Raw genomic sequence first — 16,607 nt, 5'->3', positions numbered from 1 at the left:
TACCAAAAATGAATGGTGATTCTGGTCTCATCTTTTGTACTTGTTAAGAGATACATAAAAAGGCCTTAATTTTGGTCAAAATGTTTTCTAAAAGGCAGGTGTCCTAGAGGCATGCCTTATTTGATATCAGAAGTGGAAGTGCCAAAATCTCTAATTATTTTTAAAATGTAGTCCATTCTCAAGAATAATCAAAGAGTATCCAGGACTGAACTCTGCTCTTTCATGCATGAGCAAGCGGATGCTTTGGGCAGCCGACTGCCAGCACCACCTATTGATATGCGCTGAACTCAGTCCTGGAGATGAGCAACGCGTGGCTCATAGATGGCTTCAATCAACATATAAATCTGCCAGCTAATGAGGGTATGCTCCTTTAGATGACTATACATACAGAAAGTTGTGTTTTTAAAACATATTATCATGTTATACCTAGCACTTACAGGGTAACTTGTAGGGATGTCAAAAATACTTTTCATGTTGGTGAGACTATTACACCAATTATTGTCCCAATGCAGAAGCTGAGACACAAAGAATTGTGTGGCTTACCCAAGGTTATAAAGCAACTCAGTAGCAGAACTTGCAGGGGCACTATGTCTGGTAATTATTTCACTGTTTTAAGCAGATCCCTCCACCTCTATCCCATACTCTTAAAACAATTTAGCTCTGTAAAAAAAAGCCATGTCACCAAAAGTTGTCTTTCAGTGAGATAAGCATTTCCTTTCAGCTCACATTATCCCAGAGACATCTGGAAAGATAAGTATTTTATGATGCTTATCATTCAGATCTTTTTTTTTTTTTTTTTTTTTTTTTTTTTGGTAACTAAAGCAATAACCTTTCTTTCATCCAGTAATGACAAGAAACTCTAGATGAATGCTGTTTCTTTTCTTAAACAACAAAGCTTCTCCTAGAGCTAGCGCAAGCCATCAAACACTACTGATTATTCTCTAAAGATGCATTAACATTTAAAAACAGTGTCTTGCCATGTGGTTTCTGGTTTTGCAAAGGAATACGATAAGCCTTTATCAATATAGGGAGTGAGTAAAATCCACTTCTCAAATCTCCTTCCAAAAATTTCTTATTATCCACCGTGTCTTCCCAGCACCCTCAGGGAGGCCTCACATTTCCTTTTTATGAGCTTTGTTCTGGCAAGGGAGGAGATAAGTTAGCATGCACTTGAAACCAAGTTTATTTCTTGCTGGAGAGCTGACTATCAAACTGGTGGCAGATGTAAAAGCCCGACCTTATCATGGTTCCTGTGGATGGCCACAATGCAGAGAGGATCTGGAGGAGGAGAGGTCAAGGGAGTTGGCACATATGCAAGTTTCACACAGGAAAGTAAGGAATTAGGGACAAAAAGAGCAAATTTTGCATTGTTTTGCAGTGAAGCCCCTCTTGGAACAGAGGTGAGCTGACTTCTTTGTTGAGCCAGCTCAACAAGACAAAATCCAGCTGGAATAGGGCTGGTGTGAGCATCGAGTGGAGTTTTCATACTTTTTGCTGCCTGTAGGCACCAAAGGCTAAAAGGGATTAATAAGGGATTCAAGGGAAGAAGTTTAAGCTTAAGGAGAAGCTGGTACAAGTCCAAGAGATTAGGTGACAGAAGAGGTGACAGTGGGAGAGGAGAGCAGGCAGGGTAAGTGGCATCGCAGGAACAGGAAGCTGGGAAATATGACTGGGGTTTCAGGGAGTCGTGAGCATTTTAAGGGATTGACCCTGCTCTCTCTCTACAGCCCACTTCCCTTCCCAAGACTCTCTTCCTTTCTTCATTTTTCAAGGGAACCCAAAAACATTCTTGCACAGCAAAAATGTAGAGAGGCAACACATTCCCAGCTGTCCTCACCAGTCTCTAACTGCATCTTCACACAATTCAGTGCTGCAGGTCAGGAACCCTGGGGATGCACCTCCTTTTCCAGTTCCTTTTCCCTTCATATACATCCAGACAAGGTGCTCCTAGATCTCAGACTTCCTCTGAGGGCAGTATCACAGCACAAAGTTTCTGGAGGTTTCAAGGAAGCTAAAGTTTTCCCTTGACAGCACACACATTCCAACTCACAAGGTGGAGCTGCAGCCATGAGCTGATGGTGACGTTCTCCACTGTCCCATTTCCACTGCAAATGGGCCTATCCCTTTAATATTTGCTGGATATTTATTTTACATCTTCTCCTGAATCTAGGGCAAACCACAGAATAATCAAGCCCTTGATTTGCTGAAGTGCCTTCCTAGCTAATTTAGGGCTTCTTGACTCACTGGCTTTTTTTTTTTCAAAAGAGCCTCTTGAAAAGCAAAATGAATTGCTTAAAAAATTGAGCTAATAAATCCTCCACTTCCCCACTCCTCCTTCCCTGGCAGGATTTTACTTCACTGTCCATCTTCCTGCTAGAGATGAGCTCCGCTTTTTTCACTACGCGTGTTGCCAAAGAGACAAACAGAATTGCCCCAGGGCTTGTCTCCATTCCCGTCCCCTGGGCTGCTTTTCTATCTCTTGCTAACATGCTGTATTGCCTTGTACCATTGACTCCTTGATAGCCCAGCTCCTGTTTTATCCCACACTCCCTTTAGGTCTGAAACACACCATTGCATCTGCTCCACATGGGGTCTTCCTCCTGCTTGTCTATTAACCTACAGCTGTGCTGAAGCTCTCATGCACACACATTCAATACAGCTGTCATCTAAACAGGGTACACATGCAACCACGTGAGCTGGATCATTGCATTAGTAGGTGATGTGCTGGGGAGAGGATGCATACTGGATTTTTCAGTAAAGTTGGGGAGCTGAGTGTTCCCTGAGAGACAAACCAGCTCTATCTACTTCCAGGTGCTTTCACTGTGCAAACCTGTGCTTTAACTGCTTGGGACTCTGGTTGCTGGATTCGACATCCCATTCTCAGTGCAATGATGTTCTGTGTTAACCCTCGGTGCTGGGGCTGCCTCGGAGTGTTGCTCTGCTCTCACCAGACTCGGTACTCTGTATTCAAGTGGGGGTGACCCAGATTGCATCACTGTGTGAACCTCAAATCAGAGTCCCTGAAAGTCCTATCCCAGGGCAGAGTGGCTGGAAATGGCCAGATTCAAACAGAAACCATCTAAGGAGATTGACCATCTCCCAAAGATGGACACAAATGCTTCCCTGAGACTGTCCTTTCCCACAGCCCCAGAGTTTCTGCATTCTGGGTCTTGCAGGCAGGCTTCAGGATGTCAATACCATCAGGATGCTTGTGGCACCAACTGAGCGAAAAGCACACCCAAATGCATCGAGTTTGGCGAATGTTATCAGACGTGCAAGGGGAACAATTCTCTGCCTTCCTTCTGCCAATTCCATGTTTTGTTTAAATGGACAAAAAAAAAAAGCTTTCACCCTGCCTGAAAACTTGGTTTCTGCTAGCAGATGTTCAGCTCTTGTGAGCAGAGAATTAAGGGGAAAAAAGCATTTCAAGAAGAACTATCTAAATAACTAACTGGCCTGAAGACAGATCAGGTATCAGTAACTGCAAGAAACCGCAGGTCCTAATGGATTGAAATACTGTCCCTGTTAGGACAATCAAGGATAGCCATAGGTCGTCATTTTAGGTTGGACACTATTAGTTGTTTCAGCTGTACAAATGTTCACAGGTGTAGCAATCATCTTGTTGATCTGTTGTGACTGCTGTCCTGGAAATCTGTAGCTATTCAACGCATGGAGCAGCTTCCTCCTGGTTTGTAAAGTCAAATTTATGCTGATGAATGACCCATCTGCAGAAACAGGATGAAGGTGCATTATTTTTCTATTTTTCTTCTGACTGAGCAGAGCAATACCTTAGGGGAACCTCAGAACAGAATTATCATAGAGAAACATGCCCCAAAGTAACAAGGAAGGGAAAAAAAATTGCACTGTGGGCTGTAATGCTGAGCACTGCCTCAGGAGAAATAACCTTAGCACTGGGTGAATTACTGTGGTCAGTCCACATTGCTTTGTCATGCAGAAGATGCTGCAGAAATTGCAGACACAGCATGAGGTTGTTAGATTACTACAGTGGCTTGGGAACTTGATTATTAAAAAAGGTGAAGGCAAATGGCCCATTCACTTGATTAAGGCTAAACTGGGATGGAAACAGAACAACTGGGCTTAGGACCTGAGCACAGGACCCCTTGTCAGCCTCTTTGGAGATCAAATCCTATTGAAGCAATGGCTCCTTCCTGCATGTACCACTGACATAGCCTCAATTTACCAAAGTAAATATAGAGGAAATACAAAGAATTGTTACAGTTAACTAGAAGCTGGTCTGTCAAGGGACTTACGTCCTCGCCTAGGTCTGGTAGCACTCATTGATTTTGTATATAATCACTCCGTTCTTCCAACTCAATCATCCCAGGCTGCTGAAAGGCTGTTTCAGAGTGAGAGTGCTTTCACTCAAGTTAAGTAGGTAGGGAAAACACGGCCACAGTACTGTCACCTCTGGTTAGCACTCTCCATCACTTACATGTTATTCTTGGCTGGGAGCAGAGGTGATGTTCGTTCCTGCTTCAGAGCAGCTGAAATGGGCAAAGATGACTGCAGAGCACAGCCATAGTGTAAAGGTTCTCCACCCCCACCGAGCACTGCAGGTCTGAGCAGTGATTCAGCTCAAGGCTTCTCAGATGTGTAGGTGGTACTGCATGTGGCATGCAGGGCAGCTAAGAGGGATCAGTGGGACCTTGGGACAGGAAGGCCGCAGTGAGGATCAGAAAGTTTGCAGGGTGGGAGGTTGTTCAGAGACACTCAACTTTGATGGGGGAATGGGAAGACACAGCAGCATAAGGCCCATGTGGGATGGAGAGACTCTGGAAAGCTTCAGGACAAGTGGGGATCCTCTCCCTCCTCCAGCGCACTCCACCCACCCCCACCCAGGACCTGCAGGTCCTGTTTGACCCACCTCCAGCTTGGCAAGAAGCTTTCCTCCCCCAGCATCTCCTGCTCAGTCTCTGATACTTCGGGGCTGTAGGAGAGGGAAAGAAACAAGCAGTGAGAAAAGGACAGGGTCAAGTCACGGGGGACAGGTTAAAGCACTTTGCTCTGAACCTGGGAGTACCCCTTATGGCACCTGAAGGGGGAAGCTGCAGAAGCAGTAACTGTTGCAGCTTCTTGCAGCCTGACCCATTACTCAGTTGGAAAAGCAGAGCTAGAGGGTCTGCAATACGTAGCAGGGATTAGCTGTTCCAGTGTTCTCACTGATGGAAATTACATTGCTCTTGGTAATCCAAAGGAAATGTCTGTTGCACTAAACAGCCTTCTAATTTTTAAACCTAACAGAGAAACCAGTGATCTCCAGGCTTAGAAAGAGCGAGAACAGAGTATGGTCATGGTTTTATTGGTGGTATTATCATGCTGTGCCCTAGAATGGACCTCTGAAAGAGGATGTCTTCTGGTTTTGCTGCACTGGAAGTCCTTACGCTTTCAGTGCTAAAAAGCCAACTTGTGAAATGTTGCTATTGCTTCATTTTTTAATTACATAAATTTCCATCAGGTTAGATAGTTAGGTTTTTAGTGGAGTTTTGCTACAGTTGACTAGGGAATAACCACTTCACTTCATGGACAACTTTCAGAACTCAAAGCACTGGTTGGCTGGAATAAAATCAAAACCTGCTGAGCAAATTTTTGAAAAAAAAATAATTGTGTGAAAACGAGATCACATTCCTTATTTTCCATATTTGTGGTTAGATACATACTAACTTGGGGTGGGCAAAACTCTACTTCCTTTCCTTTCATGTCTAAGTCAGGGTGGGCTTTTTCATTCCAAGCCACTTTGACTCTAAGAGAAACTTGACCCTCTATCTCCCAAGTTCCAGATCAGCACTCCAGTGAATTAACTATCAACTCAGCTAGACAGTCTCCTTTTTTCCAGTCTCTGTTATAAAAACTTTGTCAGAACTGAGACATCTTGAGCAAACTCTTTGGCTTTGACAACGCATTGAAAATGTTCCAATCCCCTCTCCTTCTGATCTTCTTGGCTGTTTTTGCTTTTTGGGATATTGTTGTTTAGAGTTTGCTATTTTTGAAGTAGAAAATAGGACTTTTTAGAAGTATGTGTCTGTGCAGTGTGTGTCTATTTGGGAAAAGAGAAAGAATATGCTGGGAACTATGAAGAGCTCAAAACCAGCACCTGGCCACAGCTTTGAAAAGTTTTCATGTAAAGCAAAATATATTTGTCAAGATTCAGGAAAACAGGTTTCCACAGCTATAATCAGATCCTAATTTTAACCGAAAGTTTGAATCACCGAAGGGAATTGCACTGTAGTTATTGATTCTGCTTTGTTACTAGGTTTTGCTGTTTGGTAAAACATTGCATTTGGACGCAATGTTCAGTTGTGATAAAAAGGCTACATTAATCAGCAAAAGGCCATGGCTGAGGAGCTCTCAGAATAATAGTAGAAATTTTTACCCAGAGAGACTGTTTGTCCCAGAATTTGTCCAGCCCAAAGAATAATTATTTTTGAGCTTCTTTGAGGTCTTCTGCAGCATGGACAAAGAGACTGTATGTTCCAGGGCACCATCATCTCAGCTCCTGTGGCATCTGATGGCCCATTAGAGTCAGAAGACTGAGATGTGCATTTAATTATGGAACATATTTTGGGTGAAAAGATCGAACAGTAATTGAGAAAAATCCCAGTGGCAAAAACTGCACTCACTTGGGTCTAATTTGGTCTAATTTACACAACACTTCCACTGAGTGGGAGTCACAGGTAAAGCTCATGAGCTGAGTTTCATAAAGCTTGTCAGGCACCTAAAGCTCCAGATGAGATCTCTTTGGGACTTTTGAAAATACTTAGAGTTTCTTAGACTCTTAAGAAAAGAGAAATCTGGAGAAATCTGCTTAAGAGTGATAACACTGTTTAAGCCTAACCATGACTTTACTGTTACTTCTCTAGCTAGCCTTGAACAACTCATTTTACTCTGGTTATTTCTAGTTCCAACCATGTAAAATGGCAATAAAAGTTATCCAGCTAGGATATCAAGTAGGATATTAAAATAAAAAGCATTGTGTATTTTATGCACTATTATATCATTCTTCATAATAATCTAGTAATTGCAATTCATAGATTTTTAAGGTGAACAGGGACCATTTCGTGATGATCTAGATTGAATTTCTCCACCCACAGAGACCATAGGATTTACCCAGTAATTTCTGCCTATAGTTTCAGAAACTGAGGTTGAGCTAGAGTGTGCCTCATGAAACAGCAGGGACCATGGCCTCTGTAGCTCATACCAATCATAGAGGGCTGAAATGATGTTAATTCAGAAATATTTTTGACAGATTTTTGTTGTTTCTATTTCACAGGGTTCATCTTCTGTTTTCATATTTTGCTGACATCCTTCACAGCATTCTTCTCATAATCACTCTTGAAGATTTCAATTTACAAACAAAAAATTTCCAAACCCGCGTGAATAACAGCATGTTTCTATGATAAAAGAAAGAGGATTACGATGAACAACACATTCCCTTTATGTTTGTGTAAACTTTTTGATTAAAACATGTCAGGGAAGAGAATTGTCACCAAACGGGCAATTCCAGTAATGTTGACAATTTTTCACACAAAGCATATTTAAAAGATAAAGCCCAGCTTTAAGAGAAAAACATTTTTCTTTTAAAAAAATAAAATAAGTAAAAAGTGATTTCACTGCTGGCAGCCTGCCACAACGTTGCACAGCTTAGGATATAGATGCCCGGCAGGTCCCCACTAGTCCCTGACACCCCTGGGCACCACAAAGTCTCTCCCATCCCCACACAGCCTCCAGCTGCCATCCTGGCCTTGCTCCGCCGCTGACCCCGGTGCCAGCAGCAGGATGAACTGGTCACTGGACACCAGGTAATTTGCCTGCGTGGCCAGCGGTGAGGCGCAGGAAGGATGCGGAGGCAGAAATTCTCAGTCGCAGAGTTTTGCGGCGCCCACGTGGCCCTTTGCTGGGTCTCTAGACTTTTCTCTGCGGGGGCAACTGCACTTGTAAGGTGACGGCATTGCACATCTAATTTTAGATGAGCGGAGCAATTAGTAATTAAAAATAATAATCTTGATGTGTTCAAGCTGTACTTTCCTTGATTGCCACATGCACAGAATCTTAATTCCGCTGATAAAACTTGGGCTTTTGGCTTCAACGTACTAATGCATTTCTCCTCCAGAGGAGGCTGGAGTTTGCAGCCTGGGTTTGTAGGTGGCATGAACAATCTCCCCCATGCCTAACCCAGCACTGCTCATTCCTCCTCGCCTCTAAAGGTAATTTACACCCCTGAGAGGTAAGTGTTCATGACTTCGCTGTCAACAAATTGTTCTAAAGAGACTTTTAATTAACTAGTTATAGTTTGATCCCCAGGGTTCCTGAAAGAGAGACACGACAGTAAACTATTTTGTAAGGCGCATGTTTTGATATACTTCTCAGTCTATTCTTCTTGTCCCAAGAGGTTAAAGCATTAGGAGAGACAACGGCTTGCTTACAAGTTAATTCAATGGCAAAACGGGTTTCATTTGTTGGAGTGCCATTCTCTGATTGTAGCAGTTAGTTTCATAAACAGTCTAGCACCTCTCACTAGGATGAGCATTCAACAAATTTCATATTATTCTACTAAAGTAATAAAAAGTCTTTTTAAAAGATGTACACCACCTGAACAGATGAAATTTTGTCCTTCGATGGCCATATGTGGAGGCATTCTGATGGACCATAATGAAGAGCTTTCATTAAAACACTCAGTTATGAGCTTTCCCCATGATGGAGTAGCATTCCTAAACCTTCCCTGCAGTTACTATCTCTAACACCACAGCTCAAGACTCAAATTGTAATTTAATTAAAATACACTTAAAATAGATAAGGATAAATAATGTAATCCTTTTCTGTTCTTTTGGATTCAAACTCATCTTGGACTTCAAATTTTTCCCATTACCAATTTTTTATAGGTGAGATGGATTAAGTGCCACATATTGATGAACTATGAATGAGCAGATCCCCTTTGCTAAGGAGATAAGTGACTACTGAGGTAGTTACTCAGTGTTTATATTTGCATATATGCTTAATGATACGGGCCCAAACCCCAGATCTGCACTTTGACACGACTCAGTGAGCCCTGCCCCACTTGGGGCACGAGCCCTCCGCGGCCCAGCCAACCTTCCCACCTATGTTTTAAAGCATCTCTGGACTTTTGGGGATTCATCTCGCCGTACCTCCGTTTGAGCAGGCTAAGCCAGGTGCTTGTGGCACCTCTGGGGCCTGGGGCAAGAGGCCCTCCCAGGACGGATGCACCAAGCGCTTCGGAGGGTCTGGCTCATTCAATACGCTCAGCAGCTGCCTCTCTAATGACTGTCACAACACAAAGGCAGGGACATGTTAACACTTCTCTTTCCACGCCTCTGTTTCAAAGAGCTCTAAGGAAGCTTTACAAACCATGCTGATGATTTGGGGGGCCGGCGCTGAAAAAAATGCAAGATATGTCATTTTATTTCTTCCTTCATGAGGAGAGAACAGCCTCCGCTGAAGCAGGGAAATACAGAAAATGAACCTCCAGGGCAGTCATGCTGAATCTCAGACAGAGCCATCCTCATGTGCTTCTGTTTAATCAACGTCCATTTCCTCTTCAACCAAATAATAAATATGGAGTGGCTTTTTTCATTACCATTTGAGCCAGAACTGCTCCTAACAAAATAAGGGGTAAGCATCAAAAGTATCAGATTTCAAGACACTATTTTAAATACAAGACACCTGTGCAAATTTATAATCCAATAATTAATAATCATGCACCTTTTTATCTTATAAACTCTCAGGAGTAATTTCCCCATCTGAGTGTAGCACACATCATAAATCCACTCCAAATGATTTTTAAATTTGTCCTTTCCAATTCCTGTTTGAATTGACATTTTGTTCTGGTTGAAGTGGCATCCTCAGATGGCTTCTCCCCTGCAATTAGCTGAGATTAAGCAGTTGGAGAACTAGCACAGCAAAGATCAGAAATGTTCATAGTCACTGATGCTTTGATCATACCAAACAGGAGAACAACAGTACGCTGCACTTTTTGGCTTCAGGGTGCATAAATAAATATATCTCTGAGACTGTTTTAAAGTGATCTGTAGCAGACTGTGCTGGGAAGTGGACTGCATTTTTTACTGCTGGCAAGCAGCTTATGTGCTAGACTCTGTCTTACAGCTTCAGTGCAAAATACACAGAGCCTCATCTATTTCTTTCTTCAAAATTTATATCTTCAGACACCACTTAAAAATATGTTAAAAAAGAACTAAGTACATTCCAAATGCAGATCTGAATTTAATCATTGGCAATCTGAAAGTAGTCAGAGCTTTGGGTTATTATTATTTTATATACCCACTACAGATCTTGTTTCTGAAGTGTGTGTTCTGGCTATCCCAGTAATATGAGTAGCTTAAGATATGCAGTACTCCACAGGGTTTTAGTCACATCCTATCCATTGAATTTAATAGTAGTTGAGCAGCTAAAACCCCTTATCAGTGCTGTGGAAGTGTTTCCCAGGGTGAGTGTAGACTGCCCACAGCTGCCTGAATCCTATCAGCTAATTCTGCCTGCTTGGCTGCATCCTGGGTAGAGCTTGCATTACAGGGAGCAAAGTCTGACACACGGAGTGAGTTAATATGAGCATTTGTAAACTGAGATGATGCCAGCTCTAACACACTTCCGAAATGCTTTGAAAAACTTCTTTATTCAGTTTTTGGTATTTCCAGACCAAGGCTGAGATGCTAAAAGAACAAGTAGACTCTCAGAGTATTTTGGCCTGTCAAACTTCAGTCCTGAGGAAAACTGTGAAGACCAAATATGCAAATAAAAAGTTAAATAAGCAAAAACCCTAAACTCTCAGAAAAATTTCAGATCCCTCTCCCCTCTAATTTTTGGCCTCAGGTTTAATTTTCCTCAAATGCTAAAAAGCTGTTAGCAGGGCTGGTTCTTCTTTTTTCCCTTAACTGGATCTCTCCTCCTTATCTCTGTCAGCACATTGCGCGATGCGTTGCCCCATGCTAGGTAATGTTTCAAAGTCATGTAAACGATGGGCTATTCATCTTGTCATGCAGTCACTAAAATTCTCTAGCAGTTACATGTCCCATTTCATCCAATGCTGCAAGTGTGCAGCCTTCGAAACGTAGAGGTAACAACGCGGTGAACTGCCTGAAAAAGAGTGATAAAGGAGACCAATGCATGTAGAGGGGAGGACCAGAGCAGGAGCTGACAGAGAGAGAGGAGTGTAGAGAAAAGATGGGAAATGGGGAGAGAAAGGCCAAGCAAGGCAGAATATTCTTCTAAAAAAGGATGGGGAAAGGAACATCAAAAATTCATTTTGTCCTGGGGGATTTCTGCAGGTGGACTCCTGTAGTAGATCTGTATTAAAATGGTAGCATCTAGCTTTCATAAATAGTTTTTGAGCAGTTTCTTTAAAGGAATTTGCAGAAGGAAGCATAGCATCATTATCTCCATTTTACCTATGGGAAAACTTGGGTAAAAAGAACTGATTTGCTTAAAGTAAAACTTGCCGTCAGCCAAAGCAGTAATAGTCTCCTGAGTTCCTCTTTAGTGCTTCGCTCACAGAGGTCTAACTTTGCCATGCCACCAGTTCTTCGTGTGTACAGGCTAATGCAAAATCTTTTCCCTATACATTTCCCCTGTTGCACAGCCAGATGTGTTTGCTAGGCAGAATGATCATTTTCTCCATTCCTTACCCAAATTTCATGGCACCTTCCCCACCACACCATTGTTTAACATTAAAAAAATGCAGCTCACCACTGTTTAAAAAAAACACAGTTTCCCCCAGAGTCCCAAGAAAGATATGGACCAGTTCCCAGATAACTAATCACATCCAAAGAGTGTCCTCTGAACTATACTGCAGGAGGGATCCCAAACGAGAGAGATGGATGTAGGATCAGCACACAGGGCCATGAAGAGTGGTTTCACTCCATTGTTGGCACAGGCCAACAATTTCAGGGGAGAGGGATCTGAGACATTTCTGAAAGTTTGGGATTTTTCCTTATTTGTTTTTTATTTGCTTATTTGGTCTTCCCAGTTTCCCTCAGGACTGAACAACAGACTGCTCTTCCTCAAACATCATTCCTGAGGTGGCACAGCAAACCCTAAAGCATTTGTAAACATTTCCAGCGCGGTGGAGCCTGTTGTTGGGTGCGAATCCATTTCATCCGTGGCCAGTCAATCCAATCAATATCCAGTCCATCCCACTGCTGACGCACACACCCCCATCTCGGATTCATCACAGGGGGTTTAAACAGCAGGAAGGAAATGAAGAGGAAGCGATCAGTGGAGGCTCAGACGATGTGTCTGCTGGCAGGTCACAGCTGACATTGCTGTTCTACATGTGTTTGCTGCATTTGCTAATCCCAGTGGTCCGAAGCGATTTATTTTTCCATTCCTTCTTTGTAAACAATCCATTGGCAGCAGCCAAAGTCAATCAATTGCTTCAACCAGAGCTAGCAGCACAGAAAACGGCTGCACAAAGCAAAGGCAGTGAAAAATGACAGGCGGGAGACAGCGGGCGGCTGGGGCAGGCACGCAGAGCCAGCTGCTCTCTGCCGGTGGCTCCGTCAGCTCCTTGGCCTGTGACACGTTGGTGTTGCTCCATGTGAGAAACAAGGTCCAGACAGCCTCGCCTAGCCTGCTGAGGGTTGAGGGGTGTCACCTTCAAAAGCAGAAACCTTCTGGTCCAGCTGAGAGGAAGGTCATGGAAAAAATATGCTGGACTGCTGGAAATATGGGCAAACAGCCTCTATAGAGGCAGCAGTCCTTTTCCTTGAAAGCAAAGACCATCCTGTACCATCTTCCATTCTTTTCTTTTGTGCTAAAGTTACCTGTACCCAGGTAGCAATACAGACATAGTAACAGTGATTTCAGTAACGAAGTTCAGGTTTTATCTTTCATCCAAAGTGGAGGCAAAGTGCTTCACAAACGTCACTCTCTTTTGCAGTTACTACATATCTCTGCACTCAGACTTGTGCTGATGCACAGGACAAGTGGGGTAGCTGTTTGTCGTGCTCCACCCCAAAGACAGGTGCATTTCACTGAAGTATAGAAGATCACTAAAGGGACAGATGGCAAATGCATAACAGTTATCAATATGACACAAAACAGTAGTATATATCTCTTCAGGAAGACTACAGAGGGAATTTAAGCAAACAGTGAAAAACTACCAAGTTTTAATTTACTTTAGACCCTAGGTTTAGTACTTCAACTTTTGAGTATTTTCAGTGAAATTTCTTGAGATGATAACAAGCCATGACTTCAACAAGACTTCAGTTTTGTAGTTCCTCAGAAATTGCCACTGAATATCACACCAGAGTATTGGTCTGGACTGGGTCAGACATGGGAGTCTTTACCCTTTGATCTTGCTCACTGAACCAAGATTTTCTAAAGATTCCCCTGACTCAGCTCAATCCTACAAGCACAGGGGAAAAAACAAGAAACAAGATTTTTTTTAAAAAATGTGCTTTTCAAATATGGAAGGAAATGGGAACATGAGCTCAACATGTGCAATGCACAAGTTTTGATTTATGTGAAAAGGAGATCATGCTATGGAGCATGCATTTTTTTCCATTTTGCTGTTTGCTTGGGCTGCAGTCTCATTCGATTTTCCATGCAACTTAATGGACCACCACCAGTGGTTCTGCAAATGCAAGTGTTAGCATCAACACAGCGTTTTGGTTTCCTTCAAAAGGCATCTAAAAACATTTAATTATTGCCTTTTCATCCCACTCTTCTGTTTCTTTTGTCCAGTGAACAGCAGCAAGCACATCGTAAGAAAATACCGTGGACACCTTCGAACAAAGATTGAGTCTGGAGAAGGAACCATACCAGTCCGGTGTCACAACGCAGTTCAGACATGGGACGGCGTGTTGTTGGGAGAACAGCTCATCACCATGTCCTGCACAGACAAAATTGCCAGGTAACACAGCACTCGATGTATACTTTATAAAAATGTTTGCCATGTGGGAATGAGTCTGATGTCACAGAACTGTGGCTACTGGTGGGAAATAACTAGCAGCTGCTGATAAACCCTGCAGAAACAAAGACCTTCTTTGTATGCAAATGCAGAGCATAGAAATAGAATGGGATGTAAATAGAACATTTTCCCAAATTCTCCAAGGGTCGTTAGTTGCTCTTTAAAGTGTGACAAAAATATAAGCCCTCTTTGCAGCACTTTTGCCAATAGAATTTCAGTATGCAGCTAAAACACATCCACTCTGCTCTTATTGGGTCATTTACCTCAAAAGCTGCAAACCAGTCGTCATGCCGATGAACCTACCTCATTTGCACCCCATTGGATAAAGTGCCCTAAATGCCATTAAGAATGGTTCTACTATTTTGAATGTCACTGCAGAGCTCAGATGTCACAGGCACCTCCATGGCTTTCTGCTCTATTCCGTAAATATATTTTTGTAGAATAACTGCTGTTTAATAAAAATTTCATAATCATTCCATGGTGGCACATAAAATATCAACACATTTCCCATGCTCAGTTTAGGGTGTTAACTAGTAGCAAATGGTGGGTATCACAGACTGAAAACAAAGCATGTGTGTGTGTGTATGTGTGTGTATTACTATTAATATATATTTACATATGCATGCATACTTATGTGCATAATTATATATATATTATGTGTATGAGCTATAGATGCAGCTCTACATGTAAAATACATTACTTTGTACTTTAAAATGTAAATGTTATGATCAAATTCTCTGCTGGAATATCATGCCTAAGAATCCAGTTAAATTACATCAACAGAGAATTTGGCCCTATATGTTAAAGGCCATATAAAATAATTCTTCTAAAAAACTATAAAACTTCTGTTTAATGCAATCACACAAATTCTGTTCTTAGTTTTAACCAGATGACCTGCTAAAGTTAAAGTGGGTCTATAGGCTTAGCAAAGGTTGGCATTTTGGCAGAAAAATATATGATTCCAGCAACAAATGGGAATACTAACAGGCTCAAATGACAGAACACAAAATCCTCTAAATCACAACTAAGAGCTAAGTAGAGCAGTCACAACTAGTTTGTTGGCATGAAGGATAAAGGGCATCTTCTGCTATAATATTTTCATTTATTCATAAAGTGACAACAGAAAACCCAGACTGTTTTCTGTGGAACTCCCACAGTGTTTTCTGATGCAGCTGGGTTTTCTAACTTCAGACACATACGACTCAAAAAACTAAATAAATTTAAGATTAAGAATTGAAATGTTGCAGTCTCGTTTGGCATGTCATTAGCCAGTGAATTAAGTATCAGCTTTGCAAACAGTGTTACATTTTCTATGGATGGGAATGCTGACTATAACACAGACTCTCAGAAGCTGGGTTTTCTCCAAACACATCTGCTAAGAGCTTTCAGTGGATCTTTTCCTTGTTGCCACATACCTAAACAGCATTAAGACCCATGAAGGAAAATACAATCTGCTACAATGTTTTTCCAGGATAAAAGAATTCTTTCAGCTCTCATCTTTGATACGCATTAATTATTGTAATTTTTATTATTTATTTGTATAGTTATTCAAATGGTCACGGGATTTTCCTAGACCAAAAAAATCAACTAGAGCAAAAAAAACCAACAATCATTATTGCTTCTTTTGAAGAGCAAAGATTTACTGTCACCAGGGCCAGTCACAAGCCCTGAGGCTGAGGAAATGGGGGAAGAAGCAATGTTTGTGGAAATGGTGCTCGTGTTGTAACTGGCACTGCAAATGTGTCAGGAGTTGGGAGATTTGTGTGTGGCACCGCACTGAGATAAACAGCAAGGTTGTTTGCAGAGTAAATGGCCAAGCATGAAATAAGGCTCCGGTGGGAAATCCTAAAGAGTTTCTGTGGCAAGAGCAGCACAAGCTGCTGGCAAAATCACCAGCTCCCAAAAGCCACAGAATTTCTGGATTTCAGTATACCTTCAGTATTAGGGTTTTCTTATTCAACAAGGCAGTTCAGTGGCCCCAGATCCAGCTGGCCTTTCCTGCTGGATCTCCTTGACAAGGTCCCAACCCTACATGTCTCCCAGCAGACCTCCCAGCTGACGCTGGGACAGATGGGACCTCTGTGCCATGCACTACTTCCAAGCACCGTCCGCATCTTGGGCATTTCTGAGTAAAGTGTTCTAAGACAGGAGAAAAGAGTAGATGAACCACTGAATTAATAGCTAAAGAGAAAAGATTGAGAAAGCACAGAGATTCAGAAATGAATGAAGTTTAGAGCTTCAAGGAGGAGGGAATGATCATTGCCAATAAAGGAGAAGGATAAAAGTAGAAAATGACCATAGAAGAGGTTGTTCATGGGTTTGGTGCAAACACCTCCAGTAAATAGAAGTGATGGAAACCCAACAGGAGGGACCCAAAGAGGAATGTGGGGGAAGAAAAATGCAGAGTTAATAGAGAGCATGGAGATGACTGTGAAAACCTCCTTTCACGCGGGAGACAAAGAAAGGCAAATGGAGTAAAGTGGCCACCGCCGTGGTATGTGGCATGAGGAAAGGTCTGAAAGCTGTTAGAGCAAGTGCCCAAGGCTTTCTAGCAGAGATCCCAACCCCAACTGCATTTGCAGTTCACAACTCACCCTTCCTTCCACCTGCCCAGTCACATTATGAGACACAGATGTGCTATTTTATTTCC

At 42.2% G+C, this 16,607-nt stretch overlaps 1 protein-coding gene across 1 annotated transcript in view; it reads left to right on the top strand.

The window, feature by feature from the left end:
* The window catches only part of ADARB2 (adenosine deaminase RNA specific B2 (inactive)), a 326,098-nt gene that overhangs the window by 286,085 nt on the left and 23,406 nt on the right, over window positions 1–16,607 (top strand). Inside the window, exon 7 of the mRNA XM_026103332.2 lies at window positions 13,732–13,900. Coding sequence (XP_025959117.2) covers window positions 13,732–13,900 — 169 coding nt within the window. The remainder of the gene's footprint in view (window positions 1–13,731; window positions 13,901–16,607) is intronic.

Source organism: Dromaius novaehollandiae, chromosome 2 (genome assembly GCF_036370855.1).
Source record: "Dromaius novaehollandiae isolate bDroNov1 chromosome 2, bDroNov1.hap1, whole genome shotgun sequence".
Classification (NCBI taxonomy): domain Eukaryota; kingdom Metazoa; phylum Chordata; class Aves; order Casuariiformes; family Dromaiidae; genus Dromaius; species Dromaius novaehollandiae.
The sequence above is the reverse complement of the archived record's forward strand: the minus strand, read 5'-3'. Positions and strand labels throughout refer to the sequence as shown.